A 13,183-nucleotide genomic window follows, 5' to 3' on the forward strand; every position below is an offset into this window, starting at 1 on the left:
GTGTACTGGGAAAAGCACAAACAAAAAAAACTATACTGATAAAAATTATTTGACATGATTTGAAATTTATGTTTCAATGTTTTTTCTACTTCACAAACAAAATCTTATTGTTATCTCTTTGCACTGTCAAACAAACTTGTGATAGCCAGTGTTCAGATTTCACCAATCAGAAATGAGCATAATTAATTCTGATTCAAAATAATGGGCAGCATCATCCAATCACTGCCAACCATGTTAAAATACAATTTTGCATTATAAATTCTGAATCTATGTACTGATTACCATTATTTGATGTCTGCCAACCATGTTGAGTGGTGCAAACATCATCTAGAGCCTGAAACTGAACTTTTGACCAGATGTTAGGAGTGAAGGCACTTGGCTGCATAGGAAAGTTATAGGATGCTCCACTGCTCCCTTGTTCCCTAATGACTTAAAACCCAGTGTGCTGTCTGTCTGCACTGGTCTCAGAACAGTTTGAAATGCACCTTATTTTGATCCTAACTCCAAGTACTGCCTCTGAAAGTAAAATTTTTCGTCTTTTGAATGACATTTTCAAAATGCATATAGGATGAAATGAGAATCTAGTCTTTTGACTTAAATAGGTTTCAATGTAAAAACTGAGGGAGGATTTTAGCAGATGTAGTTTTGTTGGCGTTTGTCCTAAAAATGGAAATAGACCAAAATCTTCACAACGGATGGTCAGGATTAAGAGTAAATATCATTTTTTAAATCAGCAATGAAATCTGACAACAATAATATCACAGACTGCACTGCTTTATCTCAGATAACACTAAAAACACTTTTCAGGCAAGCCCATCTAATGCACATGTGATGCCTCTATCAAAAAGTTATTGGCTTTTATGACTGCAGGACAGAATTCTTTCCTAGAGCAGCCATATTCAGTGTCATGATTTCTCCCACCCATCTCATTCTATATACTCTCTCTCTCTCTCTCTCTCTCTCTCTCTCTCTCTCTCTCTCTCTCTCTCTCTCTGTCTCTGTCTGCTGTGTTTGAATACAAGAATCACTGCCCTCTTCATCTTTAAATGACACCATTCGACTTGGAAAGTCTGGGCTTAAAGAAAATTCAGAGTTTTCCACTCTTAAGGACGACATTGTGGTAGCGTTGATCTACTCTCATCTCGTAAATATGATAATTTCGACATTACTTGAAGGCAGCATTATTTGTGAGTGCTCCTCTTCCCTTCTCCTCTTCTCCCCTCCTATCCTGAGGGCAAAGATCCACAGCAGGCACAGAGAGAGTTGGATGGGGTACACAAGAACAGAATGGCTCTTCAATAAGAAGCCATCGAAGTGCTGTGGCAGGGAGAGTCCAGCTGAACAAGCATTCTCGTCTGCAGCTGTACTCTCTGTAAACAGCACAGGGGGCTTTTCTAGCATGCCGGGATGATGTGTGGTCTGTGAAAGAGCTCTCAGACAAATTGCCTGAACTGGTTAGCATGTGGCAGACACAGCAGCAGGGAAGAACTATGAGAATGAGAGGAGGGCATGTTGGGACGTGGTCGAGATGGGTAGAAGCGTTATGAAAGGAGGGCAATAAAGTACAGATTGTCTAAATGGCTATGACTCATGCTACTATCAAAATTGTGTTGTTTACATTCTGCAGTTTTCTTTTTTATATAAATATAGTTCATGCATTTATGCAAAGATATATGTTTTTCAATGTTAAATGTTTCAAATAATTAGTGGTGATTGCAAAAGCAAGCATTACTATTACTATTTGTTCAAATCCCTGAACCCACGTATTAAAATTTGGTACAAACTCATTCTACACAGTTTATGCTTGGACATGATTGATACCACATATCATGTGGATTGTTAAAGGGTTAGATCACCCAAAAATGAAAATTCTCTCATCATTTACACACCCTCATGCCATCCCAGATGTGTATGAACTTCTGTCTTCTGCTGATCACAGCTGATGATTTTTTAGAAGAATTCTCAGCTCTTTAGGTCTCTACAATGTAAGTGAATAGGTGCCAAAAGTTTTAAACTCCAAAATACAAGTACTCCAGACGGCTCTAGTGGTTAAATCCATATATACGGAAGCAATTTGATAGGTGTGGGTGAGAAAAAGATAAATATTTAAGTCATTTTTTATTCTAAATTCTCCACCCTACTCAATCAATTTCCATTTTACTTTCTCATTCTCCTGCTGTTTTTGGTTATTCACATCCTTCTTGCATATCACCCCCGAATGGGCAGGAAGGAGAATTTATGACAAAAAATACTTAAATATTGATCTGTTTCTCACCCACACATACCATACATTGTCTGAACACATGGATTTAACCAGTGGAGTCATATGGATTACTTTTATGGTCCCTTTATGTGGATTTTAGAGTTTTAGAGTTGAAATATTCTTCTAAATATCTTAATTTGTGTTCTGCAGAAGAAAGTCATACACACCTGGGATGGCTTGAAGGTGAGTATATCATGAGAGAATTTTCATTTTTGTGTGAACTATTCCTTTAATAAGAAATGCAGTATTACTTTTCTAACACAAAAGGATATGCTAGGCAGAATGTTAGGGAGTGAAATCCTCTATTGCTATTCACTTTTTATTGGATGGGAAAAATGTGCAATGAAAGTGAATGGTGACTGATGCTAACATTCTGTTTAACATCTGTTTTTGTGTGTCATGGAAGTATGAAAGGCATTTGGGTTTGAAACAGCACAATACTGAGTAAATGATAACATAATTTTCACTTTGGTGAAAAGGATAGTAATGGAGAAGCAATATGATAGAGTTCCAAGATGAGATATGCAGAGACCATCCTCTAAGAGGAACTTTTCTGTTCAGTTTATTAGTGCTACTATTGAGCAACACAAACAATTTCCTTCACTGAGCATTATATTATGTACATAGGCAGTTAAAATACTTGCTTCTATCTCAGCTTTATATGTAGAACAACTGTAATAAAGTGATTCACTATTGATTTACTTTAAAAAGTGTAAAAAAAAAAAAATAAAAAAAAAAGTATCCTGACCAGCTGAAGGCAAAACAGCCTGTTTAACCATAATAATCAGAAAGAGGGTGAAAATGGTATAAATCTAAAATACAACATAAACATTTAGCAAATTATAAAACCTTGACTAAAAAGTGAAAAGATTTACAGACTTGTTCACCCAAAAATGTAAATTCTGTCACTATGTACTCACCCTAATGTCTCTCCAAATATGCATGATTTTCCTTCTTCTGTGGAATACAATAAATGAATTTTAACGTTTTAACAGTTTTTTGTTTTGTCATTATGACAATAAAGATTTACTCTGGTCTGTCAAGTTTTTCAAAGCTCATTTCAGATAAGGTTCTTATCGCTTCTTGAAGTCATGGCGTTTGGTCATGAGATGCAGTGAGAACCAATAAGGTATGATGTTATTGACGTAGCCACCATTTTTGTTTTTAGCACTTTATTAAAGTTTACGGATTAATTCACCCAAACATTTTAATTATCTCATAATTTACTCACACTCAACCCATGTGTGTATGACTTCAGCAGAACACATTTAAAAAAAAAAAGGAAAAATGCCTTAGCTCAGTATGTCCTTAAAATGCAAGTGGATGGTGATCTGACTTTTGATGCTTCAAAAAGAACAGACAGTCAGCATAAATGTCATCCATACAAACTACAGCTGTTAAATTAATGTCTTCTAAAGCGGCACTATCACTTTTGGTAGAAAAAGATCAATATTTAAGTACATTTTAGCTATTAAGCATTGCTTCCGAACAATAGCAGTGGTTCTCTTTAAACTGAGAGAGGAATGTGAGATTACTTCAGTAACATGCCAACGTAAATTAATTATACGAGCGACCACGTGGCGCTCTCTTGAATGCATATACTGCTTACAATGCAATGGTTTATTTAAGGTACTTAAATGTTCATATTTTTTGCACCAAAAGTGACCGGATCACTTTATAAGATGTTCATTTAACCACTGGAGTCGTATGGATGACATTTATGTTCACTGTCTGTTCTTTCTGAGCTTCAAAATTCGGATCACCATGCACTTAGATTTTAAGGACCTACTGAGCTAAGATAATTTTCTATTTTTCTTCAAATGTGTGCTTCTGAAGAAAAAAAGTCATATACACATGGGATATCATGAGGGTGAGTGAATGATGAGAAAATTTTCATTTTTAGGTGAACATCCCTTTAATTATGTAGTTTAATTTGAAAAGGAATAACAATTTAAATTTCATTCTGTTCATCACAAATAGTGAACATACAGCTTCAGAAGACTTATTCAGAAGATAGGCATGAGTCGTATTTATTTCTTTTTTTGGTGGTTTTATAGTGTTTTCTGTTTGTTTGTTTTTTTTTTTTTGCTTGTTTGCTGTTGTATATTTTCGAGCTTGCCAGGTATTCTGGGTTCAGTACAAGTTTAGCTCAATCGACAGCATTTGTGGCACAACAATGTAAACTGCTGTAAACCCTAAAACAACCATAAAAATGGCAACTTTACATGGCAAATATTACACAAGTTTTAACAGAAGAGTTAATGTAAGTGTTTTTATAAAACAATAAGCTTCCCATTTCTGCCTTTAAACCCTCCAAAAATTGGCCCCATTCACTTCTATAGAATATAGAAGTGCCTTGTAAGTGCCTCACTGTAACCTCAATTTCTGCTTTTCTTTTAAAGATCAGGAAGGACGTGCCTCAAAATAATTTTTGGTGGTAATCAACTAATAATGATCAAATGCATCTCATTAATGCACTGTAGCATAAAATAGTTTTAAAATATTTTTTTTTGTGTTCAATATGCTTAAGTGTAAAATAAGAGACTTATGAAAGTTGTAGTATAAGAGATAGCTACAAGTAAAAGTGCAAATAATGCTGGCCAAATTGAAAAGTATTACAATGAAGGGCTAGCTGCCCCTTTACTGTTATCTTAAATAGTCTTAAAAACTCAGAGATGTGTCTCCTGACAACTCTTTTGTTCTGAAGATAGAAAGTTTTCTTCTAGAACAATTGCTGCAAGCTACTCACCTGTCGGGCCTTTCGGAATGTCTGCAATGTGTCAGGCTGATAACACTGATGAGACTGAATATTATCAGGTTGAGAAAAAGCTTAATGAGGTCTGCTGGAGGTTTTATCAAAAATCACTCTGTCACAGTGGCTGTGCGGCTGAATCTGTTAAACTTTTGGACAGTTTTAGTGCTGTCAATCAAAATGTCATCCTGAGCAGCTGTCTAGCCTACAGCTTCACACACACACACAAAAGTGCTGGACATGTGGCAAATGTGTCCCCCAATCCTGTGGGAGACAGCTGCTCATCCATTGCTTCTGCCCCTGAACATTGTGGACTCTCACATCAATTCCCTTCCAATCCCAGCAAGCCACACTCAAGCATGCCTACGTGGACCTGAAGGCCCAGATCAGTGTGGGCGACTTTGGAAAAAAAATTCCAGTCTCACTTGTTCCAAACAAGAGGCTGAGAGTCCAGACCTTAGTCTGTCATCTGAGATATTTCTAAGAGCCCACGGAATGCACCCTAGAAGTGTCTTTCAAGATTCTGTTTTCCGAAGAAGAAGGTGGTGTTTTGGAGACATTTGTTGGTAGCTTTAGCATCAGGAGGATGGAAAAGCAGAGGCAAGCGCAAATGAAGCAAATGGTCGAATTGTATCATCCTGGAGCTAAAACTAACAGAAGGCACTGGAATGAAGGTCACGTGCAATGTGTCTTCTCCCTGCCGGCGGAAGACACATACATGCAACACCACCAACAGCACAATGATACCCCCCATCGTGTGTCATTGCCCCTTTAATGTTACATTTATAGATCCGGGTCTGGATGGTATGTGATTCTATTGAAGCGAGTAGTCCGTGTTATTTTTATCTTTATTTAAAAAAAAATAAAAAATTATAATAGCAGAATTTCAGTTAAATAACTATTACCCATTATCTTAAAGGGAAATAATCCACCAATCAGAAAATCAAACTTAAAATCAAAAGTTTTATACTTTTCCATTGTTTTTAATTAAATTATGTAATTTGCAGTGCTTCATAGTTCATTCCTTGAGTATGTTACCGTCGTACTTAATACCCCTGTATTTTGGTCAGATTTTCAAATACTTTTTCGCTACAAATCAAAGTTTGTAATGTTGTAAATCACTTCAGTGCTGGTGGGTTTGGTTCATGGATTAGTCTTTTATGAAGGATTTTTTTAAATACCTTTGGAAAAATGAATGTGTAAAATACTTCCAGAACCAAAACTGCTGAAAAAGTGGCCGGGCACTGCTGCACTCTATCAAGATTGAACTTCATATGTGACTGATTTTAAAGCTCTACATAGATTGCAACTCCACAGATATTTAAATAGTGTTTTGTTCATAAAGTTTTGGTTATATTAGCATGTAGCTAAGTTAACAACGTAATAGCAGAGACTATTAGATGGGGCACTTATGTTTAAATGAATGGGAGAAATTGGAACATCCATCTGTCAACGAATGTTAAAATGAAGTCTCGCCATACAGGTACAGACATCGATTGTCAATCAACTCGAGAACTTTGGGAACATTTAGTTTTTTGCATAATCTGAGGTGAAGAAGTACAGTTTATGATACCAGTGTTGTCATATTTTACTGCTTCTATGAAATATGTTCTTTGATCATAATCTTGACCAAATATTTAGGAGATTTCAGTCTTTCCCCATTCCAGTAGATAGGAGCTGTATTTTATGCCACTTGTTTACATTGACAAATAGCTACCAAGTGAACTGACTTGCTAAAAAGACTTTGGTGATAGCTAGCTACTAAATACATAACACACACAAATATTGGGTTATTAAATTTTTTACAGATAGATTTTTCAGTGTTGAATAAAATATATTTATAATTAACATTTCTGTCACTTCGTCCAAAACGTTGGAAGATTATTTTTAACTGCACATATCGCCTTTACCTCAAACGATATGTGTGATGCTGCCTCAGAAATTGGGTAGGCCTAAAACAAGATACTTACCTAACAAGGTCTCCATCTTTAGAGTGCCCCCTTAACATACTTTTAAATGCTACCTACATTGGCAGCTCACTAGGTTTTGGAACAGACAAATACACTTATGTTTGTAGTGGATAAGAAGAGATATTGAACGAGTAACCTGTGTCAAGAATGCATGAGAATGCAGCTGTGAGTCTGTCAATGCCAGGAAAACTGAGGAAGAGATAGATAGAGAGAGGAGGAGTGGGCGTAAACAAGAACTGAACTGAGACACCTTCTATAAGTCTCTCTTCCTCTCTTAAGAAAGCCTTTGTGGTGCTTAAAGCTCTCATTTCACCAGAGATAAATCACTGTACTTGAGGACAGTTTAGAGATAGAAGCTCAGTCTTTCAGCAGGAAACGAGGCAGGCCTCCTGTTGTTTTCCTAGACAACACTGCATTCACAAACAGTCATCTGAAAACATGTGCGCACAGCTTTTACCACACACTCTGATGTTCTAACACCACCCTCACAACTTTCAAAAGCTATTTAATGTCCATATATTTGCTCACGAGCTCACATGCATGCACACACGTTTGTTTTTGTATCATGGTGCGGACAGGTTCCATCTGTCGTTTTGTAATTAAGCTTATTATTGTGTATTACTACAACTTACAATCACCTTTTGAAATTGCTAGATTTTTACAATTAATGTTAGTCTAGTTTAACCTTGCAAAAATTGCCATTACGATGCTAAGACTTTGTGGGTGGTTGCCAGAACATTGCTGTGTAGCTGCTAAGGTATTTTGGGTGGTTTCAATGTGGTTGCATACTTGCCCTAGTCAAATGAGCCCACCCCCAATTCTCCCTGATATGGCTCAGGTCCCAACCTCAATGTAAGTCTATGGGATTTTTCTGAAGGCAAAAATCGTACATCCAATCACAGAAATGTAATAGCACCCAATTTTTCCAATTTGTTATTGTTCATTTTTGTAGTTAAAACTGTGTTAAAGTTTAACACCATAGGTTAGATGTTAAGAACAAACCCTAAAAATTTGCAATTATTATTATTATTTATTATGAAACCGTTTAGTACCTTATTTAGCTGTTTTCATTGTGTGGACCTTCCAAAGGTCACCACAGTGTAAATAGTTTCAGGATTTACTGTTAAATGACCCTTCAAATATAGCAAAACCTAACCAATGCACATACACAGATGCAACATTAAATCTCTCACAGCATTATTTGTTTAGATTGATATTGTTGAATAGATCCTCAGTGGGAAGGAACGCTCAGTGAGCTAAAGAGCTTGCAGTCACCCAAGGTGTCCTGTGACTACTCTGGACAATATTCTCTGCTGTATTTGCCTTAAAATGCTGTCAAACTGCCCACTGTACAGATCTATTCAAGGCTGTACGCTGATGTTTCTCCATTGTGCTTGTGATAAATGAAATCCATTTTGCTTTCTTCATCGCCTCCAGCACAGAGCAATATCATTGAGTGAAACAGAACAGATTTGAGGGTGTACCATAATACAAATATTCTGCCATGTAATTTGCAGTATTCCTGGCTCAGCGGTGTGTGCCTTCGACATGGAGCAGCTAGCTGGAGTTTTTGATGGAAGATTCAAAGAGCAGAAATCACCCGAGTCGATATGGACCCCTGTTCCAGATGAGGTTGTGCCCAAACCAAGGTAGCGAATTAAATAGTCACATAATGCTGACATTAGCCATTCTAGAGAGTGTTTTATGTAATCAAATGCCAACCAGCATAGAGCAAGATGAGTTATGCACCTGGTCTTTGAATTTCCCAGGCCGGGCGGTTGTGCAATACAGGGGTCTAAGTTCAACTCCTCCAACTCTTTCCCTGATGACATGCTGACTTTCATCAAGACTCATCCATTGATGGATGAAGCTGTACCATCTTTGGCCCAGAGACCCTGGATTGTTAGGACTATGGTCAGGTAAGGACAACTTTCCCTTCTTCCCTTCTTTACCAGTTCATACCAGGTTTTTCGCAACATGGTAACTTTATTTATAGCTGGTTTAAAGTAGGACTAACAGCTCTAACTAGCTTGACCAAGATGGGCTACCAGGTTGTCCTTGGTCCCACCATCTGCTCAACCATTTAGAACAGTTTGGGCTTTCTCATAATCATAAATAACCAGCTTAAAAGCATCTAGCATCAGAAGCTCCTTTCCAGCAGGGATTTTCAAACCAAGGAAGTCTTGCTGATTAAGTTAGTTTAGAAGCCTAGCAGGAACACCAGCATCCAAAACACAACATAAACTACTGGTCTTTTCAACAGGGTCTCCAGGTCACCCTGCTCTCTCCATGAACATCTAACCAGCAGTCTCCCAGTTCTATTAGCATTAGTATCTGTCCTCTCTTAATGCTCAGCTCACAGAGTTTGAGCAGCTAGAGTTTCTCCAAATCCAACAGGGCAGACGTCGCAATGACAAGTTGTTTGTGTAATTTTAAACAATCTAGGAGACTGTCTTATTTTAGAAAGCTGAATCACATTGGTAGAGCAGTTAAGACACAGTGCTGTTGTCTCAGATTATGCCAGTTTGTCACAATTATGCAAATATCTTCTCAAATTTGTGCAATTTGCTATTTTGGCAGCAGGTTTTTTTTATTTTTATTCTCATTTGAGAATGACTAATGCCCTGATAGTTTTGTAATGTCTGTTTTAGTATTTCATCTTCTGACTCTTTTAGATACCAGCTGAACAAAATGGTGGTGGACACAAATGCTGGTCCCTATGGCAACCAGACAATCCTGTTCCTGGGTTCCAGCCGAGGGACCATCCTCAAATTCCTCGTCACCCCCAACAGGGATAACATTGTGTCGAGCAACAATGTGTTCCTGGAGGAACTAGAAGGCTACAACCCCAACAGGTAATGTTGAAACATACTGTTTGTTGATTGTTTTATGGTGGCGAATAACACGTTGGAAGAACACAGGAGGAAAGTCATGCAGTGTAAACAGATGGGGAATTAGCTGCTCATTATCTCTTGCTGAAGGCAGTATGGTGTTTGTAAGCAACACTCATTTTCCATGGATACAATTGTGCCTTCATTCTTAAACTGTTTAGTTTGTTTCTCCTCACATGCCCTGTCTTAAGGTCCCACTGAATACAATTTTGAAACTTTTTACATACCAAAACAAAAGCACATGGTGTACATCAGGCGAGGCTTGTCTTCAGGTTTTTAATTTCCAAACAAATAATTTGCACAATAAAACAATAAAAACACAATGTGAATCACAAAAAATGTCCACAGTGTGTGGACTGGTATGAATGGGATAGTGTATGAATGTGTATGTGTGAATGTGCTTAAGCTGTAGTTTGGTAAAACATTGTCCACAAAAGTGAGCTAAATTTGTCAAATCCTTCCTTTTGGAACATCCAGGTTCTTAATTGAAGAATCAACACACTGAGTATCTATCTGACAATCTCTCTGACAATCAATATGAATATTGTGGGCTAGCCAACATCAAATTTTGTCTTCACAAACTTACCTATCTAGTTGTAATTACTATAGTCAAACCTATAAAAAAATATAGAATTTTCGAGCCAGCATAAATAGCTTAGTAGTAAAACAATAGAAGTATATGGTATGTCCTCATTTAGATAGCTCAGTTAATGTGTGTGTGTGTGCGTGCGTGCGTGCATGTGTGCGTGTGTGCGTGATCTCCATAGAGCATGGCAGCTTTGACAATGCTGACTGTGTGTAATGCAGCGGGAAGGCAGCTAATCAGGGGAGTGTAGATGAAGTAATCAGATCAGTGTCTGATCACGCTGGCCTCGCATAACCTCTGCCATCTCTAATCAAACGGCTGCAGAGAGGTAAATGGTTTGACACACGCAGGGTCATGGAGGACAGTGACACATGGACACAGATCAAAATGGCAGTGTCAGCATTCGTACCCATCAAAGCACCGTAACAAAGCTATAAAAAAAAATCACACAATAAGTGTGGCAGGCCTGGGATGTTAATTAATGGTATATCTCAATTTTAGACGTCTCTCGCATCAAACAATTTTCTTTTTATCTTGCTGTCGCTGTATCTTCCAAGTTGCCTGGCTTGTTTTTTATTTTTTAAGCCTAATTTTCTGTCTCTTTCTCCGTTATTTTCTGTGATATCTATAGCAGTGTCTCATTTTCATCTCTTATGTTTACTGTTTCTCTCTCTCTTGCTCACTTGTTTCTTTTTTCTTCTTAAATTAACCTGCTAGTCACTCATCTCACCCTCTCTCTGTTCTCTTCCTCTGTCTCTCTTCATTACTGGTTTTGGCTGCCAAAAAAAGCAGTTATACGACTGCATGATTGATTCATTCATTCTTTCTTTCTTTATCATTCTCTTCTTTCTCATACTACTTTCATATATTCTCCAGTCATCTCTTTAACTCATCTCTCATTCGTTCATGATGGTCTTTGATAAGTGTGGCTCATTTCTCAGTTCCATTGCCTAAAATACTAATGATTTCTCTGCCGCTACTGAGGCCATTATCGTAAGCATTTATATAACCATATGCAGGCGTGCATATGTATACTAACAAATGTGAATTGCAGCCAGCATGGCAGGTGCATCACAGATACTCTAGTGGTAAGTGCCAATTAAGTCTAAAGCATTGAAGAGTGGGTGGCTGCCAGACTCCTTGATATCCATCAGATGAGTGACTGGGACCAAGTACAAAGTGAATATCACATTAATACAAGACACGTCTACATCCTTTTACGCCTCCTGTTTATATTTCACTTGATCAACTTCAGTCTCAGTTCATTACAAGCAAATGATGAGCCTGCATCTAAATGGATAGGGGGCCAACGTGAAGATTTTTCATAATCTGGAACAATATTGATACAAAATATTCCAGTTTCAAGGTGGCAAGCACACACGCACATCTGATCTGCAGTGTCTAACGCAGTGTTAAAGGAATAGTTCACCCAAAATAAAAATTATGTAATTTCTACTCATTTTCATGTCATTCCACACTCATATGCAGTTTTTTTTTTTCCTGTGGAACACAAAAGGAGACATGTCAAGTCATTGTATGAAAAGAGGTGTTTAAAATTTCTTCAGGAATTTTCCTTTTGTGTTCCACTGAAAAAATAACAGCATACAGGTTTTGGAACAGCATGAGAGTGAGTAGCTAAATAATGACAGAATTTTAATTTTTGCTTAACTAATGCTTTAATGAGGTGAGCTTTTTCTCCTCATTCTACTGCATGCTGCATTAGTTTCTGTTAATCAGCACAGCCTTGTGTTGTGTTAAGCTATGTTAAACTAAAAGATATCAGACTGTTTCTGGTTCTGCTGTTTAAAATATGTTTAACTGTTTGTGCCATGTCAGTCTGTATAAAAATGAGTTAGATTGTTTCTTGTATTCTGTGTATAAATTGTGTTTGAATTTGTCCCTGCACTCTTTTAATTAGTGGTAAATTATTTGGATTGTGTGCATTTCAGGTGTGGGCCGGACTCTCCTCAGGCCAGGCAGCTGCTCTCTCTTACCCTGGACCGCATCAGTCACAGCCTGCTGCTGGCGTTCCCCTCCTGTGTGATCAAAGTGCCTGTAGCACGCTGCCAGCTCTATTCCCGCTGTATGAAGTGAGTGAAACACTCACATTCTGTTTGGGTATGATATATTTCACAGCCAAGCAACAACTTTTCCCTAAATGTGTACACATTCACGTTTTACTTAGCTATCTAAATGAGGACATGCAGTACCATAGACATCCACGTCGCTACATTAGGGGCAAGTGGGGTGGGGCTAAGCCCCGCCAGAGGTGGTGCTGTTGTGCAAATTGCTTGGCATCATCCTACTTTTTTTTAACACTTCAATGTGTTTAAAAAAAAAAAGAGAATGTATTCTTTTGATAAATTCTATTTTTATTAAGGTATGTTACGTGAAATCCATTAAATCGTTCATTTGCTCTGCGTGGGGCTAGTCCTTCATCCTCAATGTTAATCGACGCTGATCTGGAGAATGTCATGCTCATGTGCAACGTGCATTCATCGATGGCCTGGGGGGCTAGTTTGCCTTTGCCCCTGAGCCAATCAAAAGCTTAGATCATATTTATGTCAATCATGCAGAGTAGACCTGCATAGTGAACTTCATTGGTATATTTTAAAAGTAAGAAATTCTCCCGATGGCCAGTACTCCCCTGATCGGCCACAAAGTGCGTTGGCCCACCGGAAAATGCCCGGTATGCCAGATTACTAGTCCAGCCCTGACAAT

General features: G+C 37.8%; 1 protein-coding gene across 1 annotated transcript in view; it reads left to right on the plus strand.

Annotated features, from left to right (window-relative positions):
- The window catches only part of LOC127630414 (semaphorin-6B-like), a 160,998-nt gene that overhangs the window by 119,844 nt on the left and 27,971 nt on the right, over positions 1-13,183 (plus strand). The window contains exons 11-14 of the mRNA XM_052107884.1: positions 8,503-8,634; positions 8,755-8,904; positions 9,661-9,840; positions 12,412-12,552. Coding sequence (XP_051963844.1) covers positions 8,503-8,634; positions 8,755-8,904; positions 9,661-9,840; positions 12,412-12,552 — 603 coding nt within the window. The remainder of the gene's footprint in view (positions 1-8,502; positions 8,635-8,754; positions 8,905-9,660; positions 9,841-12,411; positions 12,553-13,183) is intronic.

This window comes from Xyrauchen texanus, chromosome 37 (assembly GCF_025860055.1).
Source record: "Xyrauchen texanus isolate HMW12.3.18 chromosome 37, RBS_HiC_50CHRs, whole genome shotgun sequence".
In the NCBI taxonomy this organism is placed as follows: Eukaryota; Metazoa; Chordata; class Actinopteri; order Cypriniformes; family Catostomidae; genus Xyrauchen; species Xyrauchen texanus.